The 22017-nt window shown below is 40.8% G+C and overlaps 1 protein-coding gene across 1 annotated transcript in view; it reads left to right on the forward strand.

Moving 5' to 3' along the window:
- Positions 1-348: 348 nt before the first annotated feature.
- The window catches only part of stat6 (signal transducer and activator of transcription 6, interleukin-4 induced), a 50644-nt gene continuing 28975 nt past the window's right edge, over positions 349-22017 (forward strand). The window contains exons 1-8 of the mRNA XM_036946816.1: positions 349-669; positions 11981-12124; positions 12509-12653; positions 12763-12907; positions 15849-15932; positions 16271-16460; positions 21122-21231; positions 21574-21722. Coding sequence (XP_036802711.1) covers positions 12523-12653; positions 12763-12907; positions 15849-15932; positions 16271-16460; positions 21122-21231; positions 21574-21722 — 809 coding nt within the window. The 5' untranslated portion in view covers positions 349-669; positions 11981-12124; positions 12509-12522. The remainder of the gene's footprint in view (positions 670-11980; positions 12125-12508; positions 12654-12762; positions 12908-15848; positions 15933-16270; positions 16461-21121; positions 21232-21573; positions 21723-22017) is intronic.

The following is a 22017-nucleotide window of genomic DNA, read 5'->3' on the forward strand; positions in this document are numbered from 1 at the left end:
CTATTTTACAGATAAGCCACTGACTATACCATTTTTGTAGGACCCTTAATTTGAATATATGTAGAAGTGGATTGGTATTATTTAAATATTATAGGCCATATATCCGTATAAAATAATACATAAGAACTCCATATATCTTTTATAAGAAGGGGATGGTTTCTTGCACAATTTAGAGCAAACCGAAACATAAACAACTCACTAATTTCTGGTAAATTTGTTTAAAAAAACATCATGTGTGAATACAAACCAAATGTTATTGATACCATGAAAATGTTGTTCCATAAGCAGGCTACCCTGCTATGTATTTTTTGTATTCCCCCTCCCCCTTATAAACGTGATCCACGATCACTTCCGTAGACTACATTATTAAATGCGTTTATTGCGTTATGCCTAACAGGGAAGTCCTCTCCTCCTCGTTCTTTCGTTCACCCCATTGCCCCAAAACATTATTCGGCCGATACATTTTTATTTTCCTTTGCTAAACTTTTAAGAAATAGCCTAATAGTCAACAGGCTATGCTGTTGTAGATGGATTGACGTTACAACTGTACGATATACATATTCAGCTGTCTTCACATGAGTAAGGGAAGACGGAGAGAAGAAACGGAACGGAATTATATCTAAACTCTTTTGAAATGTTTATAGCTGACTTTTATTGAGTTTGTGAACGGTAAGTTATTAATATCCTAAATATGTCTCATATTGGTGTTAAATTATGCGTTAACTACACAGAAGATCGATTTTTAGCAAACATTCAAGTTTTAATCGTTTTGGCAGCCTGTTGTTGGTGCGTTCACTGCGCAATCGAAAGTGCTTCCTGCAGTTGAAGTTCGTCAACAATGTATAAGATAAAATATTTTTAGAATACAACAACTACCAACCCTGTCATATAATTATAATTTATATCAACATGCATAAGCAGACCCATGATTATTCAGGCAACCATAATAAACTCAGAGATGCGTAAAGGTTAGTTGTCAAGGTCGGCCTTCCTCACTCTGTTTATGTCTTGAGTTGTCTCTATGTTCTGCTATTCTAGGCCGAAATGAAGTTCTCAAACTAGTGAGTTTCAGTAGTCTAACTTATTTAAAATCATCATGTTATGATCACTGTGGCTTATTAACCCATTATTATATGGTTGTTAACCCTAAGTAGTTTAACTGTAAGAAGTACAGAATAAGAATAAGTAAGTACCAAAGGCTAGCTAGACTGTACTTACTGGAATAATTCAACATTAGCCTAGGCCACTGTAATGTAAAGTGTCACCAGGGGTTGCTGTTGTTGTTGTCTGAGTTGCATGTGTATCAGGCCTACAATCATTATTGATTGTGTGGTTTTCGAAACCCCCCATTTTATTGAATGAACTTATGCATGTAAAAATAATTTCTCTTACCATCCAGTGGTGTTTGGTCTCGAGACCATACATTGAAAGTCTCTGTCTTGTATCAGTGTCGGATACATTTTTACTTGGTCTTGACTCAGTCTTGGACAGTGAGGATTCGTAATTTCTTCCCGAGACCAGCGGAGTAAAAAACGAATAATTACACTGTATATACAAAAGTACAGTTGAAGTCGGAAGTTTAGAGTTGGAGTCATTAAAACTTGTTATTCACCCACAAATTTCTTGTTAACAAACTATAGTTTTGGCAAGTCGGTTAGGACATCGACTTTGTGCATGACACAAGTAATTTTTCGAACAATTGTTTACAGACAGATTATTTCACTTATAATTCACCGTATCACAATTCCAGTTGGTCAGAAGTTTACATATACTAAGTTGACTGTGCCTTGAAACAACTTGGAAAATCCCAGAAAATGATGTCATGGCTTTAAAAGTTTCTGATAGGCTGATAGACATAATTTGAGTCAATTGGAGGTGTATCTGTGGATGTATTTCAAGGCCTACCTTCAATCTCAGTGCCTCTTTGCTTGACATCATGAGAAATCAAAATAAATCAGCCAAGACCTCAGAAGAAAATGGTAGACCTCCACAAGTCTGGTTCATCCTTGGGAGCAATTTCCAAACGCCTGAAAGCTCCACGTTCATCTGTACAAACAATAGTATGCATGTATACACCATGGGACCATGCAGCCGTCATACCACTCAGGAAGGAGACGCATTCTGTCTCCTAGAGATGAACGTACTTTGGTGCGAAAAGTGCAAATCAATCCCAGAACAACAGCAAAGGACCTTGTGAAGATACTGGAGGAAACAGGTACAAAAGTATCTATATCCACAGTAAAACGAGTCCTATATCGACATAACTTGAAAGGTCGCTCAGCAAGGAAGAAGCCACTGCTCGAGAACTGCCCCAAAAAAGTTAGACTACGGTTTGCAACTGCACATGGGGACAAAGATCGTACTTTTTGAAGAAATGTCCTCTGGTCTGATGAAACGAAAATTGAACTGTTTGGCCATAATGACCATCGTTATGTTTGGAGGAAAAAGGGGGAGGCTTGCAAACCGAAGAACACCATCCCAACTGTGAAGCACGGGGGTGGCAGCATCATGTTATGGAGGTGCTTTGCTGCAGGAGGGGCTGGTGCACTTCACAAAATAGATGGCATCATGAGGAAATAAAATTAAGTGGATATATTGAAGCAACATCTCAAGACATCAGTCAGGAAGTTAAAGCTTGGTCACAAATGGGTCTTCCAAATGGACAGTGACCCCAAGCATACTTCCAAAGTTGTGGCAAAATGGCTTAAGGACAAAAAAGTCAAGGTATTGGAGTGGCCATCACAAAACCCTGACCTCAATCCTATAGAAGATTTGTGGGCAGAACTGAAAAAGCGTGTGCGAGCAAGGAGGCCTACAAGCCTGACTCAGTTACACCAGCTCTGTCAGGAGGAATGGGCCAAAATTCACCCAAATTACTGTGGGAAGCTTGTGGCAGGCTACCCGAAACGTTTGACCCAAGTTAAACAATTTAAAGGCAATGCTACCAAATACTAATTGAGTATATGTATGTAAACTTCTGACCCACTGGGAATGTGATGAAAGAAATAAAAGCTGAAATAAATCATTCTCTCTACTATTATTCTGACATTTCACATTTGTAAAATAAAGTGGTGATCCTAACTGACCTAAGACAGGGAATTTTTACTAAGATGAAATGTCAGGAATTGTGAAAAACTGAGTTTAAATGTATTTGGCTAAGGTGTATGTAAACCTCCGACTTCAACTGTATGTGGACAACCCTTCAAAATTGTGGATTTGGCTATTTCAGCCACACCCACTGCTGACATGTGTCTAAAATCGAGCACACAGCCATGCAGTCTCCATGAAAAAACATTGGCAGTAGAATGTTCTTACTGAAGAGCTCAGTGACTTTCAACGTGGCACAGTCATAGGATGCTATCTATGGACGAATCTGAGTTTGACGGATGCCAGGAGAACGCTACCTGCCCCAATGCATAGTGCCAACTGTAAAGTTTGGTGAAGGAGGAATAATGGTCTGGCACGGTTTTTCATGGTTCAGGTAGGGACCTTAGTTTCAGTGAAGAGAAATCTTAACACTACAGCATACAATGACATTCTAGATGATTCTGTGTGTCCAACTTTGTGGCAACAGTTTGGGGAATGCCCTTTCCTGTTTCGGCATGACAATGCCCCCATACACAAAGCGAGGTCCACACAGAAAGGGTTTGTCTAGATCAGCTTGGAAGAACTTGACTTGCCTGCACAGAGCCCTGTCCTCAACCCCATTGAACACGTTTGGGATGAATTGGAACGCCGACTGCGAGCCAGGCCTAATCGCCCAACATCAGTGCCCAACCTCACTAATGCTCTTGTGGCTGAATGGAAGAAAGTCCCCGTAGCAATGTTCCAACATCTAGTGGATAGCCTTCCCAGAAGAGTGAAGGCTGCTATAGCGGCAAAGAGTGTACCAACTCCATATTAATGCCCATGATTTGGAATGAGATGTTCGATGAGCAGGTGTCCACATACTTTTGGTGATGTAGTGTATCGGCTTCATTCATTCATTCGCCAGGCAAAATATGTACACCCTTTTCTTGAAGCAATATTATCTTATCGCCTATTGAAACCTACTTTAATAGTAACATTACTGTCCTTTAATTTTTTTTAAAGGGAAGAGTGGAGGAAATTGTTTGACATTTGCAATCTCACTATTAGTAAGGGTTGACAGAAGGTAATATTAACAGGCTTTATTTTATTCCCTATTATAGACATGTTTGCACAGTAGCAAACCTATAGGACATAGGCCTTCAGTGTCTGACAGGCTCCTGATGCTGAAAGGACAGCAACCGTAATACCAGCGCACTCATGTAGGAGAGGGCAGTTTTTGTAAATCACAAAAGGCCAGTGGTGTAGTAGAGGCTATACGCATATAGCCTCTACGGTATATAAGCCGTATACCCACTTTGTTTTTCAGTGGGCATTGCCTATACTCACTTCTTAATCCCTTCTATTACGTATCAAAGTAGTTTAGTGGAGGTATACGACTTATTAATTATGTAGTACAATAGAGAAATCATGCACGAAGTAACCTACCCAATTGAAAAGCATGTGATATATATTCACATCCGTGCAGCACACATAGCCTAGTTTCAGCAGAATATAATCTGCAGGCAGCAAGAGCATGCAACATTCAACTGGTTGCCACATGGAGCAGCTCACAGAATAATGACATCGGTAGCTGGTAGGCAGGAATGAATTAAAGGGCAACTACACACTCCAAAAATATATTTTTCACATTTTCCAAGACCTCAAAAATGGTCTCATGGTGTGGTTTAAGCGTTGTTGTGGACTTAGAACATCACATTTCTGTCATTTTTTGTATTTTATTTTAAAAAGTGTGATTACGACAGTGAAAATCTGAAAAATCTATAGGAAAATCTAGGATTTTTCACACAGGACCCACTTCTCCAGGCACTGCTACACTACTGCATAGGGCCGATGGAAAGACAGCAGTCCTATCAGTCTGAGATAATAAGCCAGTAGGTCCCAATCATAAGAATACAAAAACACAACCATTAGGCTAAGAATTTCCCAATCTAAATTTACAACTATTACTTCCCATTGCAAAAAACATTTCATGTTTTGCACCAAAGGTGGTGTTAAGTTTAAATGCAACAATGTTTCACACACAACAGCATTGTTGCAATAATTAACACAGTTCCACTCAGCACATGATGATAATTTGAAACTTCTTGTTGAAAGTAATTCTTGAAAAGGGAGAAGCTAACAAATTAGCAACAATTTCTTCTTCAATAACACCTGGTGTAGCTGCTGCAAACTAGCCTACAACAACAGCTAGCTAGCTAGACTGTGGGAAAACTACTGCTAGCTATTGCACAGTGACCCGTTGGCCTTCGAGAAGGCAGAAGTTTCCATGTTTTCGTAAAAACGGTACCACCCATTAAAAGTCAATGTAATTGGTTGATTCCACTGTCACTCCTAAATGTGGGACTAATACAGTTGAATGGAAGATGCCTTCAATCAAGCTTCTGATGGCCTAGCCAATGACAGACTTAGCTAGCTGAGACCACCAAAGAAAAATCCTGATTGGATCTTTTTGCTAACCCTTTCCTTTCTAACAAAAACTGCAAAGATTGAATCAGAACATAATTGAAAATAATAATATTATTATTATTATTTTATAAATCCTTAGCCTTTCTCTGAAAGCATAGATGGCCCTCATTGTTCCACACTGTCTTTGGGTTAGTACAAATTTGAAGAGTGGCTCTATTTGCACTCGACATGCATTTTCTTCGCCATTCTGAATGTGTAAAGAATACATGTCCATACAGTATGTTCTTCTGAAATATGAACACAGAAATATTGGACATTTTGAACTTTTATTATGTTGATGATTTGACAAAATTACAGTCATGGTCTTGCATTGGACTCACATTTTTTCTGGTCTCTGTCTTGACTCTGTCTCGGACCTCTCGCCCCCCTCCCGGTATTGGTCTTGAGTCGGTCTCACCCCCCTCCGGTCTTGGTCTTGACTCGTACTCGATTCGCCCAGGTCTTGATCTTGAATCATTCTCGCTTTAAGTGGTCTCGAACACAACACTGCTATCCTAACTGAAGTAAACTAACAGACAAATAATACTTCCACTGCTACTTACAGCTATTTCGCTTCACATCTACTTGTAGTTAAATAATTATACATTTATTCCTAATTTCCTCTTCCCACAAGTGCTGGATTGTCACCCACAGTGGCCAATCCACCATTCATTCTGGGTTTGATACCATTCTGGTATGAACGCATGACTGTAAATTGCTTTGGAGAAAAGCATCTGCTGAATGGCTTATATTAATACATTAATAAGAACCTATGCATATCCCAACGTTGGGATAGTTACCACTCGGATACAGTACATAAATAACAATGTCAATAATTTTATAATAAAATATTAAAAGTGCAAGCTTAACATTTGCGGTAGACAACTTAACATGATGAACAGGAAGGACATTTTTAGACTGAAGGAACCATTTGTTAGAATGTAGGTTTACACCTACTACCTATATGGGTTGCTGTCTGGAATGAGGGGGGATGTCACATATTAGCCATTTTCAGTTTGACAAAGTGATATGTTTTCGACCAAAGTTTCCAACATGAGACCAATTTGAGCGATAGTACCCCAACTGGTATGTACAGTATTTTTGTAAACCTTGTGTGTTGCATGCATACTTCAATGCCAGACCCGAATTATACACCATTGACAGTTGGGCTACCTCAGGGATACACCAAAAATGGTTGATAAGGAGAAACAACCTTGTTGTATCATCGTTAGGCCTAGGTCGAGATTTAGAAGTTTCTGGGAACTTAAATTTGCTTTTGAGTCATCGTCCTATCACAGATCCTTTCCTTAGAAATCCAAGAACTCGAGCACATTGCACACATACTCATTGAGCAACAATGCTTGGTGCAGGTTCAGACATAACTAACTATGTTTTGTCCTGCAGTGGGATGTCACATGACAGTGTTCTAAATTCACTTTGGCACATTTATCAGGTTCTGGATTTGCCGTAGCCTAATTCCAGTGTTGGGGATTGGGGAGTAGTGAACTGCATGCAGTTCAACTAGTCATTTATATAACTTTTAATTTTGCAGTAGCTTGGTGGTAGTTCCAACTATAAACACTACTGTTTAAAAGTTTGGGGTCACTTAGAAATGTCCTTGTTTTTGAAAGAAAAGCACATTTATTGTCCATTAAAATAACATCAAATTGATCAGAAATACAGTGTAGACATTGTTAATGTTGTAAATTACTATTGTAGCTGGAAACGGCAGATTTTTTATGGAACATCTGCATAGGCGTACAGAGGCCCATTATCAGCAACCATCACTCCAGTGTTCCAATTGCACTTTGAGTTAGCTAATCTTATTTTAAAAGGCTAATTGATCATTAGAAAACAATTTTGCAATTATGTTAGCACAACTGAAAACTGTTGAGCTGATTAAAGAAGCAATAAAACTGTCCTTCTTTAGAATAGTTGAGTATCTGGAGCATCAGCATTTCTAGGTTCGATTACAGGCTCAAAATGGCCAGAAACAAGGAACTTTCTTTTGAAACTGGTCAGTCTATTTTTGTTCTGAGAAATGCAGGCTATTCCATGTGAGAAATTGCCAAGAAACTGAAGATCTTGTACAACGCTGTGTACTACTCCCTTCACAGAACAGCGCAAACTGTCTCTAACCAGAATAGAAAGAGGTTTGGGAGGCCCTGATGCACAACTGAGCAAGTGGACAAGTACATTAGAGTGACTAGTTTGAGAAACAGCAAGTCCTCAACTGGCAGCTTCATTAAATAGAAGCCGCAAACACCAGTCTCAACGTCATCAGTGAAGAGGCGCCTCCAGGATGCTGGCCTTCTTTTGCCCATCTTAATCTTTTTATTGGCCAGTCTGAGATATGGCTTTTTCTTTGCAACTCTGCCTAAGTGACCTCAAACTTTTGAACATTCAAATCTTGGTAGTGTTTTATGTAGTTAATAACTTTTTTTTTGCCATGTAGTGGTGTAGCTAACTAGTGGAACTACACACTACTTTTTTTTCAAAAATAAAATTACATATGGGTAAAGGAGGCAAGAATTTCCTTATTTTCTGGCATCAGACCTGCCTAATTCTGACAAGAAACACTTTTTGTGTGCCGAATCTCACTTTTTTTCTTTAATAGGCTAAATCACACATTCTGTTACCAGTTGACTACAGAGTGATCTGTTCTTGCAATTTGTAGCCTATGACATTTCAGATTTAGATATAATATTTTTGTTTGGAAGTATCGAACTGGAACTTTAGTTAAGTAAACTATATTTTTCTTAAAGGTTGAAAAGTAATTTCATGTTATTTTTTCTGGAGGGGAGTGACATGCAGCTATTTAGGCAAGCTATATGTAGCCTACACAGCATATCAAACAAGCAAGACACAGACAGTCAGTCAATAGCAATTTACTGTTATTTTTTCATCATCATTGCGAACATTGGCTAAACAGGAGGCAGACTGCTGGCTACACACTGCATTCAGAAAGCATTCAGACCCATTGACATTTACATAAGTATTCAGATTTAGGTATAGGTGTCATGGGGTGGTTGCCCAGGGAGCCATACAAGTTAGAACCGCCACTGATTACAGCCTTGAGTTTTTTGGGGGTATAACGCTACAAGCTTAGCACAGCTGTATTTGGGGAGTCTCTCCCAGTCTTCGCTGCATATCCTCTAAAGCTCAGTCAGGTTGGATGGGGACCGTTGCTGCACAGGTCTCACCAGAGATGTTCGATCGGGTTCAAGTCCGAGCTCTGGCTGGGCCACTCAAGGACATTCAGAGACTTGTCCCGAAGCCACTCCTGTGTTGTCTTGGCTGTGTGCTTAAGATCAATGTCCTGTTGGAAGGTGAACCTTTGCCCCAGTCTAAAGTCCTGAGCGCTCTGTAGCAGGTTTTCATCAAGGATCTCTTTGTACTTTGCTCCGTTCGTCTTTCCCTCGATCCTGACTAGTCTCCCAGTCTCCCTGCCACTGACAAACATCCCCACAGCATGATGCTGCCACCACCATGCTTCACCGTAGGGATGGTGCCAGGTTTCCGCCAGATATGACTGTCATGGTTCCACCTGTCAACAGTGGGCGGCAGAGACCGTCCTAGAGACATTACACACTCAGGTGTGTCCAATTTACTCATTATGGTTTCTCTGTTAAAAGAGGTATGTTTTCTGTTGTCCTTTGCAGAAGCTTGAAATGTTTACCGTGTGTGTTTGTTTCCTGAGTGAGGTTTTGGAGACTTAGTGGGATTTTTTCTCAAGCGTACTGTGATCCTGTGGCTACTGTTTCTCAGTAAAGTAATATGTTTATCCTTAACCACTGATTCCTCATCTGGTCTCTTCTCTGCACCTGGGTCCGACCTTACCACGTCACACTGACGCTTGGCATTCAGGCCAAAGAGTTCAATCTTGGTTTCATCAGACCAGAGAAGCTTGAGTCCTGTAGGTGCCTTTTGGCAAACTCCAAGCGGGCTGTCGTGCCTTTTATTGAGGAGTGGCTTCTGTCTGGCCACTCTACCATAAATGCCCGATTGCTCAGTTTAGCCGGCCGGCCAGCTCTAGGAAGAGTCTTGGTGGTTCCAAACTTCATCCATTTAAGAATGATGGAGGCTGCTGTGTTCTTGGGGACCTTCAATGCTGAAAAAAATTTTTGGTACCCTTCCCCAGATCTGTTCCTCGACACAATCCTGTCTCGGAGTTCTACGGACAATTCCTTTGACTTCATGGCTTGGTTTTTGCTCTGACCTGCACTGTCAACTGTGGGACCTTATATAGACAGGTGTGAGCCTTTCCAAATCATGTCCAATCAATTGAATTTATCACAGGTGTACTGCAATCAAGTTGTGAAACATCTCAAGGATGATCAATGGAAACAGGATGCACCTGAGCTCAATTTCGATTCTAATAGTAAAAGGTCTGAATACTTATGTAAATAGGGTATTTCTGTTATTTATTTTTAATACATTTCTAAAAAACAGTTTTTGCTTTCTCATTATGGGGTATTGTGTGTAGATTGATAAAATAATTAAATCCGTTTTAGAACAAGGCTGTAATGTAAAAATGTTTTGAAAAAGTCAAGTGGTCTGAATACTTTGCATTTGCTCTGTATATATTTTTGGAACCTTCGTTCAAATCGCAGCTGTTCTGAAATTTGAGGCAGGCTACATCATCCTATCGACCAAATTGGTTGAGGGTTCAGAAGAGGATGAGTAAAGAGAGAAACGTGACAAACGTGTGTGTTTATAACACATGCACAGAATGTGATTTGGATCCTTTGATTTGAGAAAGACATTTCCAGAGGGGTGGGATAGGGGCCTGCATTTTAAACGGTTTCAACTCTAAACTGATAACACTTATGTACACTACCGTTCAAAAGTTTGGGGTCACTTAGAAATGTCCTTGTTTTTGAAAGAGAACATACATTTTTGGTCTGTTAAAATAACATCAAATTGATCAGAAATACAGTGTAGACATTGTTCATGTTGTAAATGACTATTGTAGCTGGAAACAGCAGATTTTTTATGGAATATCTACATAGGCTTACGGAGGCCCATTAACAGCAACCATCACTCCTGTGTTCCAATGGCATGTTGTGTTAGCTAATCCAAGTTTATCATTTTAAAAGGCTAATTGATAATTAGAAAACACTTTTTTAATTATGATAGCACAGCTGAAAACTGTTGTGCTGATTAAAGAGCAATAAAACTGGCCTTATTTAGACCAGTTGAGTATCTGGAGCATCAGCATTTGTGGGTTCAATTTACAGGCTCAAAATGGCCAGAAACGAAGACCTTTCTTTTGAAACGCGTCCGTCTGTTCTTTTTCTGAGAAATGAAGGCTATTCCATGCAAGAAATTGCCAAGAAACTGAAGATCTCGCACAACGCTGTGTACTACTCCCTTCACAGAACAGCGCAAACTGGCTCTAACCAGAATAGAAAGAGGATTGGGTGGCCCATGTGCACAACTGAGCAAGAGGAGAGGTACATTAGCGTGTCTAGTTTGAGAAACAGACGCTTCACAAGTCCTCAACTGGCAGCTTCATTAAATAGTACCCACAAAACACCAGTCAACAGTGAAGAGGCGACTCTGGGATGCTGGCCTTCTAGGCAGAGTTCCTCTGTTCGGTGTCTGTGTTATTTTGCCCATCTTAATCTTTTATTTTTATTGGCCAGTCTGAGATATGGCTTTTTCTTTGCAACTCTGCATAGAAGGCCAGCATCCCAGAGTTGATGTTATTTTAATGGACAAAAAAATGTGCTTTTCTTTCAAAAACAAGGACATTTCTAAGTGACCCCAAACTTTTAAATGGTAGTGTATATAGTTTGTATTTGTTTGTTGTCTTCAGTCAATTGCAAATGTGCTTAGTGTTTTGAAACATGAGCCATTTTGATGATCTGTTTAGATTTTTGTGAATGGAGTTGTAGCACATACTTGTGAAAATGACACCAAAGTGATAAAGAAAACCTGTATTAAAGCTCTATCTCCCATCACAACACAACAATAATCCAGCAGTGAATGTGTGTGTATGTGTATGCGTGTGTATGTGCTCATGCATGCATTGTGTGTGTGTGCACTTGCTCACGTGTGCGGTGGCGTGTGTGTGTGTGTGTGTGTGTGTCTATTTAAGCTGTTTGTGGTTTGAGAAGTTAACATTTCGTCATTTCAATCCTTACATCAATTTCAACCTGTATCAAGTTCCGGTCAAATTGACATGAAATTATTTAATAGTTTATAATTCACATATCTTATCAGGCTTTTATTGTTTGCCTGTTAACTGAGAAGTAACTGTTTATTCCATAGGATACCAATGGTGCATAGGTAATCTAATGTATGATAGGTAATACCAGTGACATGATGTACTATGATTGCATACTATGGTTGCCTACAGTGTCCACAATGTGGTTTTTAAATCTGTATTGTGTACTGTAATATTTTGGAGTGACACCTACATAACATGTTCTAACTCTAGGAGTGAAGAGCAGGAGGTTCCCACTAACACTGGACAGGATGAGAGTGTCCTCATAGAGCTGCCTTTGTGCTGCTGCCTTTTCCTAAAGTCTTCAGAAGAGTCCTTGTCTTAACACTGGTCAGTGAGTCAGAAAGCGCAGTAAAAGGTATGTTTGGATTAGTCTGATGTTTTTTAATAATTTATGTATGGTGATGTACCCCTCTGGTGTTTTGGTGTTTGTATGATGCATGGACCCTACATTGACCTCGTGTCAATCTCTAAAAAAATGACCTCTTTGTGATGGATTTATATTCACAGATTTATCTCAACTATTCCCTATTCCCTTTGGTTTAAGATGGAATTCAATCAAAGCTACATTAGCTGCCACATTAACTGTTAATAACACAGCAATGTGGCTTTGAATGAATTGAGCCAAAGGGTTTGGTAAAACATTGTGCACTATATAGGGAATAGGGTGCTATTTGTGATGCAGCCTGTATGTTTATGGATATATTACATCATTCAGTGGCCTTTATTCCTGTCTCTTTCAGCTCTGCTTCACTATGGCACAGTGGACGCAGATGAAACAGCTGATCCCCTATCTGGCCACACAGATCCTCAACGAGCTCTACTCCCCCTCCTTCCCCATGGACGTCAGGTGCTACCTGGCCAACTGGATCGAGGAGCAGAGATGGTATGACGCACACATAAAGCATACATACAGTCTGAATTTTGACAAATAAAAGTGGGTCAGTGGATACACAAACACACCCTAAACACACCTTTCTTTCTTTCCTCCCCAGGGAGGACTTTGAAACAGAGAAGGTAGACCAGGAGCCCCAGGCTCTGACCCTGCTCGATCAGATCATATCCTGCCTACAGAATCTAGCCGGGCAGAACCCCAATGTGGTGGAGAGGATGAGGCTGCAGCGTATCTCCAGGAACATGGTACAGTAGATACACACACACTTATCCTCTCCACCAAACACACACATACACACACACACTTGTAAAAATGGATCCGCATTCAAAATCCTATTTTCCCTAACCCCAACATTTTTTACTGAGTGTTTTATTTTTATTGCCCAGGAAATTAAAATGTGTGGACAGATTCTCTTTCTGTCCAACAATAAGAATCTCAGTCTTATCTTGATTTAGCTGGAGGAAGTTGTGAGCCATCCAAGTATTTACAGTCACTTTTAATGAAACTGGGTTCCACTTGATCTCCATCATAACATAATGAGCACAACAGTATTCTTTTTCGCAAAACTGTAAGTCATTTCTCATTGCTTTCACACACAATGCAATTGCTAAGCACATTGTTGCTAAACAGTAAACACAACTCTACAAAAGACGCAAAACTCAGATGTGTAAATCATTTAAAAAAAACATTTGGTCACAGCTGATACAAATTACTCGAATGAATGGGAACCTCTTTTGCACTTGTGCGAAACTTCTTCGCACAATTGTTTGATCAACAATCAGTCCTTAATTCAGGCATAAAAGAGTTCACCTCTTGAGTTGCTGTTTGCAAGAATGGGCCAAGTAAGAGGCTGAGAGCAAGGACAAAGGAGAGATAGAGGGGCCCTCAGATGAAATGGAAAAAGGTCAAATAAAGAATTTTGTTTATGGATGTTCATGCCCTTGAGTGACATTCTTTCTGCATTGGTCATCTTTGGTAAAAAAACATTTTTTGGGAAACACTAATACAGACCATGATGTGATAATATGTTTACTTACCTTTTATGGTCATACTATAATTATAGTACCAACAAATGGCACAGACATAAAAGATGGCTGACCATGTTGGGTTATATTGATAGTTGTAGTTAGTATTTATTGGGCCATTATGTAACGATTGATTGAAATGAGTTTTCATTAGATAACAAGTTGTATGTTTTGATGGAGGTAATTGATTTTGTGTAAGTTTGTTAATTGTTTTGAACAAGTCCATTCTGTTTGGACAAAGAAAAATAAAAACTGTAAATCAATACAGTCTTAAAATATATCCCTGGAGCTAAAATAAATGACACATAAATGTAAAGCGGAGTATTTTCTGTATAGCAGTGAAAATCAATGCTTTACTTTCTGGTAACGCTGCCAAGGTGTAACATTTATAAACTGAACAGTAACGGACCCAAAAACGAACCTTGTGGAACGTCACGTGATATCTATTTTCTCTGAGTTATGTTCACCAAGGGTAACAAACTCTTGACCAGTTAAATACTTTAGGCCCTGAACAAAATTTAGAGCTGGATTGGAGAGACCAACCCACCTCTCCATTCAGTCCAGAAGGACATCATGGTCAACAGTGTCGAATGCAGCCCTTAAATCCAAGAGTACAAGAGAGCTGTTTGGCATCTGTGTTGGTTCTAAGATAATTAACCACTTTAACTAAGGCTGTCTGTGCTGTGGTGGGCACAAAAAACAGATAGGACTTTTTCAAAAATACAGCTAGCGCTTAAAAAATAATTTAGCTGTTTAAAATCTATTTCTCCAGAAATGTACTTAAGAATAGAAGGTTGGAGAGTGGCCGAAAATGTTTAACAGCTGAAGAATCTAGATTACTTTTCTTCAGACACATAGTCGTTTTTACTGCAGTGGGGAAAGTGACTGTGAACAGGGAGTGATTAGCAATAGCGTGCACTTCTTCAGATATTCAATTCTAAACTGTTTTGAAGAAGTTGGTGGGGATAAGCCTAACCCTAACCTAGAGGGACCCCCCCTGAGGAAGTTCATGACACTATATCTAAGCAATTTCCTGTCCTAGAGAGGAAATGCATGTTTAGGTTACACCAGCGGACGAAGGCTATTTATACATATTCACAAATTTGTTTGGGAATCTCTACATGGAGCTGATAAACATCAACAAATAGGGCACTGACAGCTGTCAGTGTTGCTAGCTAGCATGCTAACCTTATGTAGCTAACTATCTTGCTAACCTAATCTAGCTCATGGTTTTGTATAAAGTGGGCATTTCGGATTTGTCACTTCAAGCCCTAATACACTGAGTGTACAAAACATTAGGAACACCTTCCTAATATTTGCCCTCAGAACAGCCTCAATTCTTCAGGGCATGGACTCTCTCCACAGTTGTGTCAAGTTATCTCGATGTCCTTTGGGTGGTGGTCCATTTTTGACCCGCATGGGAAACTCTGTGTCTCCAGGCTTAAAAATCATTCTTTAACCTGTCTTCTCCCCTTCATCTACATTTATTAAAGTGGATTTAACAAGTGACATCAATAAGGGATCATAGCTTTCGCCTGGATTCACCTGGTCAGTCTATGTCATGGAAAGAGCAGGTGTTCCTAATGTTTTGTACACAGTGTATATCACACTTGAACTAAAACGATACCTAGTTGACTTAAATTGTTGGCAACATCATGTAATCTTCGGCCATCGTCTTTCAGCTCTAAATAGTGGATTTCTACTGGTGTGGGCATTTGACCCTAAACCTTAAACCTAAAGAGCATATTTACTTTTCAGTATTGTTCTTGTTTTCCTATCTTGTCAGGACATTCTGGTCAAGCACACACACACACACACACACACACACACACACACACACACACACACACACACACACACACACACACACTGTGGTAGAGAGAGAAACTGTAGAAAGAGAGAAACTGAAAATACAGGTTTGAAAACATACAGTTCAGTAGCCTAGGTGCCAGTCTGTTTCTACTCTCAAGCCAAGTCCTTATGGAATTGTCACACATGGAGTTAGCAAGATAGCACAAACAGATCTAGGACCAGTCTAACAGTTCTCAGTACTCAGAGGGAACATGTTGTCCTCAGTGATAATGTCATCTTATATTGAATCAACTGACCTGACTATGTGGATGTGGTCTGGTGTTTGATGGGAACTCTGCCTGTCTTCCAGAATATGTTCCGTTCCCAACCTTTCCAGCTGGTACTCACAGTCAGGGATGTCCTGAGGAAGGAGAGAGAGCTGCTCAGTCAGGCGGTAAGTGTAACAGAGCCTTTAGCTCAGCGTGCCAACACAGTCTTGTGGCACATAGGAGGGCCACAGAAACCACAAAAGTTCACTTCCAACACAAAATATGTTTTGGATTGTTAACATGATAAGAAAGCTGCGTGTAAAAATGTTTACTTTTTTACATTTGACTTTTAAAACATTTGAATGTTTAATATGTGGGCATAATAGGTAATACACCCCCTCCTCCATAGTTTACCCAAATCCCCTCACTCCACTTCCCCCTGGCCCCAACCCAGCCCAGGACCCCATGGTCCCTGCCCCCACCACCAGACACACCTCTAATACTTTGTCTCCCCCATCCACAGTCTACCCAGTTCCCGGCCCTAGCCCGCTTCTCTCAACCCCCAGCCCAGGATTCCATGGCTGCAGCGCCCCCTACCAGAGACGTGGACCTGCTTGTGCTCAAGGTGCTTGAGATCCAGGACTGCAGACAGCAGATCCACCAGCTGCAGGAGGAGCTCAACTGGGAGAGGCAGAACTATGAGTCCATGCAAGGTGAGAATTACCAAAGACACATATTACTAAGACGGGGAACATTTACATAACAGTTAGCATTTCCCCATAGCAAAACATGTCACACTTAGCCGCAATGCTAATTCGAGCTGAGCATTTGCACAGCAAATAGTTATGTGAGAAGCCATTCCGGGGCGTGAGATGGCTGGGGATAAAGAGATTCTCTGGTACTTTGTATACTATTTGGCCAGTAGTTCTGAAAGTAGCGCTCACGAGCCAAAAGTGGCCCTATTTAGTAGACATTTTTTAATAAAAAAAATTGACTTACAGCGTGCATACATTATGTGCACCACGTCATTGGGCATCTTGCTACCTGTCACTTAAATGGCGAGGTTCTGAATCGCATTGGCTGGAACTCAAATTGCTAGTGGGCTGGTCCGTGTGGGAGGAAATGACAGGGAAAATGGTGCCGCACAGCTTCCAGTAAACAGTCGCTTTTAAACGGGGGATTTTGTGGCTAATTGAGGTAAAACAGTAATTCTGCGCATAGATTATGCATGTATGAACTAAACATTGACACATTCAGCTCAAGTTTAAACAATTGTTGTCACTAAATTTCCAGAGCATGTCTTTAAGTAATATTTCCCCCTTAGTCATGCATGGACTTTTATGGGATGTGACATAAAATGAGACTTGGACTTGAGACTTGGACTTGGACTTGTCCCTTTATGGATTCGTCCAATAATGCCACTCAGCAGACATTTTTATCCAAAAAGACTGTATATTGAGTCCATAATTTTTTGTCAACTTACCAGTTGAGCCAGTTGGAACCTATACAAATCTGGAAGGAAGCTACAGAATTTAACTTCTTTGATCTGGGTTAAATGTTCTGACAAATTGGCCCCCATATGGCACCCTATTCCTTATATAATGCACTACTGTTGACCAGGGCCCATGGTCTCCGTAAAATTCTATGCGTTACAGCTGGATGAGTCAACAGACGTGGTGGGCCTGGAACAGCTCCTGGTATATGTCCGTTGCGTTTATGGGGGGGGGGGGGGGGGGGGCAATTAAGGAAGATATCCTCTTCTGCAAACCACTGGAAACCATGACAACAGGAGAGGATATTTTTAAAGTACTGGACAGCTTTGTGACATCAAATGGACTTTGGTGGTCAAGATGTGTTGGTATCTGTACTGATGGCGAAAAACCCATGACAGGGAGACAGCAGTTCCTCCTGACGCCACTTGGGTACACTGCAGCATCCACCGAGAGGCTCTTGCTGCCAAGGGAATGCCTGACAGCTTGAAAGACGTTTTGGACACTACAGTGTAAATGGTTAACTTAGTTAAAGCAAGGCCCCTGAACTCTCTGTATTTTCTGCATTATCCAATGATATGGGCAGCAACCATGCAACGCTGTTAGAACAATACAGAAATCCGCTGCTTATCAAGGGGAAAAATATTGACACGTTTCTTTTTATTGGGAGATGAGCTTATAGTTTTCTTTACCGACCATAATTTTCACTTGTCTGACCGCTTGCATGATGATGAGTTTTTCACATGTCTGGCCTGTGATGTATGTGCTTTTTGTCACTTCCCACGAGCCGGGTTGTGGCAAAAACCTCACACTCATTCTTATGTTTAATAAATGTATTGTTTAGTGTGTGTGTGGCAGGCTTACAATGATGGCAAAAAACAACATTTGAGAGTGAGCTGACCCTGGTGCTAGAGGGGGTATGCAGCTGGAGGTTGAATGTTTGAAAGGGTACAGGACTATAAAAAGTTTGGGAACCATTGCTCTAGAGGAACCAGGCTCTGAGTGGTGGCCAGTCAGTCCCCTTCTGGCTGTGCCAGTGGAAATTATAAGAGTACATGGCCATTAAGGCCAGATCATTCTTCAAGATGTTCAAACATTCATAGATGACCAGCAGGGTCAAATAATAATCATAGTGGTTATAGTGGGTGCAACAGGTCAGCACCTCAGGAGTAAATGTCAGTTGGCTTTTCATAGCCGAGCATTAAAAGGTCAAGACATCAGGTGCTGTAGAGAGAGGGAAAGACAGAGCTTTTGAATATGTCCCAGGATACATAGAGTTCATTGTTGCCTGCTGACTTTAGCAGACATAAACTATAGGAAGAAACTCCCTGTTGCTGAGAGACTGGGAACAGAGAGCTGGTCCAGTATTCATTAAGTGTCTCAGAGTAGGGGTGCTGATCTTGGATCAGGTCCTTCACTGTCAATGGGATCTTATTCTACAAAGCACTCCTGTTCTGAAACACTTTGTGAATACGGGCCAATGACTATATATGATTGGACAAAGCCATTGATCAAGTGACACCATTAATTCCATTAATTCCACAATAGTGCATTTAAGCCAGATGAAGTCAGTTAAGATGGCGTCTCAATGAGACATAACATGCACAGTTGAGCTTCTCCAGGAAGTGAAGTTGCAGGCTAGCTCAGTGCTTCTCCCTCTCATTGAGTAACTCAATTTGAAGAACGACCGGGTTACTGCAGGCTGCCATAAGCAACTCAATTATCCTTATAACTTCTTCTATGCACAATTTAAAAATAATCCGCTCAAGGACATACAGTGCCTTGCGAAAGTATCCGGCCCCCTTGAACTTTGCGACCTTTTGCCACATTTCAGGCTTCAAACATAAAGATATAAAACTGTATTTTTTTGTGAAGAATCAACAACAAGTGGGACACAATCATGAAGTGGAACGACATTTATTGGATATTTCAAACTTTTTTAACAAATCAAAAACTGAAAAATTGGGCGTGCAAAATTATTCAGCCCCCTTAAGTTAATACTTTGTAGCGCCACCTTTTGCTGCGATTACAGCTGTAAGTCGCTTGGGGTATGTCTCTATCAGTTTTGCACATCGAGAGACTGAAATATTTTCCCATTCCTCCTTGCAAAACAGCTCCAGCTCAGTGAGGTTGGATGGAGAGCATTTGTGAACAGCAGTTTTCAGTTCTTTCCACAGATTCTCGATTGGATTCAGGTCTGGACTTTGACTTGGCCATTCTAACACCTGGATATGTTTATTTTTGAACCATTCCATTGTAGATTTTGCTTTATGTTTTGGATCATTGTCTTGTTGGAAGACAAATCTCCGTCCCAGTCTCAGGTCTTTTGCAGACTCCATCAGGTTTTCTTCCAGAATGGTCCTGTATTTGGCTCCATCCATCTTCCCATCAATTTTAACCATCTTCCCTGTCCCTGCTGAAGAAAAGCAGGCCCAAACCATGATGCTGCCACCACCATGTTTGACAGTGGGGATGGTGTGTTCAGGGTGATGAGCTGTGTTGCTTTTACGCCAAACATAACATTTTGCATTGTTGCCAAAAAGTTCAATTTTGGTTTCATCTGATCAGAGCACCTTCTTCCACATGTTTGGTGTGTCTCCCAGGTGGCTTGTGGCAAACTTTAAACGACACTTTTTATGGATATCTTTAAGAAATGGCTTTCTTCTTGCCACTCTTCCATAAAGGCCAGATTTGTGCAATATACGACTGATTGTTGTCCTATGGACAGAGTCTCCCACCTCAGCTGTAGATCTCTGCAGTTCATCCAGAGTGATCATGGGCCTCTTGGCTGCATCTCTGATCAGTCTTCTCCTTGTATGAGCTGAAAGTTTAGAGGGACGGCCAGGTCTTGGTAGATTTGCAGTGGTCTGATACTCCTTCCATTTCAATATTATCGCTTGCACAGTGCTCCTTGGGATGTTTAAAGCTTGGGAAATATTTTTGTATCCAAATCCGGCTTTAAACTTCTTCACAACAGTATCTCGGACCTGCCTGGTGTGTTCCTTGTTCTTCATGATGCTCTCTGCGCTTTTGACGGACCTCTGAGACTATCACAGTGCAGGTGCATTTATACGGAGACTTGATTACACACAGGTGGATTGTATTTATCATCATTAGTCATTTAGGTCAACATTGGATCATTCAGAGATCCTCACTGAACTTCTGGAGAGAGTTTGCTGCACTGAAAGTAAAGGGGCTGAATAATTTTGCACGCCCAATTTTTCAGTTTTTGATTTGTTAAAAAAGTTTGAAATATCCAATAAATGTTGTTCCACTTCATGATTGTGTCCCACTTGTTGTTGATTCTTCACAAAAAAATACAGTTTTATATCTTTATGTTTGAAGCCTGAAATGTGGCAAAAGGTCGCAAAGTTCAAGGGGGCCAAATACTTTCGCAAGGCACTGTACATCTGGTGTGTTAGAAGCAATTATTGGTACCATGATTGTCTTAAATTGTTATTTATTTTTTTACACTAAGATTAACCACGAAGATAGTAATTTTTCCATTCACTATAATGGGGGATCCTGTTTTCTGCTAACAATGCCTGCAGTACCGCGGTCGTCCTTGAACTTCCTTGGCTTCAGTGAGAGGGGGCAGTCGTTCTCCCCTGACTTGTACAGCTGCCTCACGCTATAGAAACAGGAGATAGGCTCCCGGCTTATGGGCCATTCTGGCTCGGACAGGGCTACTTTGACTGCGTTTACACAGCATGGCAAATTCTGATCTTTTTTTCACTAATTGGTCTATTGACCAATCAGATCAGCTCTGGATAAGAGCTAACGTGAAAGTATCTGATGTGGTTGGTCAAAAGACCAATTAGTGGAAAAAATATCCACATTTGGCTGTATAAAATAAATAAATGTTTAATTTAATTGGGTGACAGGCACTCTCCAGCAGACGCAGACCAATGGGATGGACACCAGCATGTCAGAAGTCACCAAACTCCAGACTAACATCAAACAGCATGAGTACAATGGCCAAGTCATAGCCAAGGTAAGCTATTACGTAACACGCACACATACAATTGTTGTTCTCACGTGTGAGCCTGCTATTGTTATGTCTGTCATGAGAGACTATACCTGAAGTTGTCTAAAACATTTTGCGATGGTGTGCCCTTCTGAACATGACCCTGCTACACCTATACTCTAAGTGGATCTCTATGGCCGGAGGGCCGTCTAAAACTAGTTTTGTTTGTCTCTTCCTGTATGAACTGTTTGTCTCCCTGAGGTCAGAGTTTCCCAGTACTGTAAACTGTGTTTTCCTTTCTCTGCATAACTCTCTCTCTGTAAGCTAAACTGTGTGCGTACGTGTGTTCGTGTGTGTGCCTGTTTGCAGAAGCGTGTCCAGCTGCTCCAGGAGGCAGTGTCTAGTCTGGAGAAGTGTCAGTCTCGTCTGATCAACAGTATCAAAGCCTGGAGGTGGGAACAGCATCAAGCTACTATTGGACACCCCTTCGATGACAACCTCAGCCCTCTGCAGACGTGGTGAGGCCTGCGCGCGTGTATGTGTGTGCAGTGGTGGAAAACATATGAATTTGGCATACTTGAGTAAAAGCAAATGCTATACATAAAATTCCTTATATTAAGCAAACCAGACGACACTTTTCCTTTTTTTTTTTTTTTTAACACACTGACAGACTCGGAACACTCAGACATAATTTTTTAAAATTTAACTAGGCAAGTCAGTTAAGAACATTCTTATTTACAATGACGGCCTACCAGAAGGCAAAAAGCCTCCTACAGGGATGGGGGCTGGGATTAAAAATGAAAAATATAGGAC

Source organism: Oncorhynchus mykiss, chromosome 16 (genome assembly GCF_013265735.2).
Source record: "Oncorhynchus mykiss isolate Arlee chromosome 16, USDA_OmykA_1.1, whole genome shotgun sequence".
NCBI lineage: Eukaryota > Metazoa > Chordata > Actinopteri > Salmoniformes > Salmonidae > Oncorhynchus > Oncorhynchus mykiss.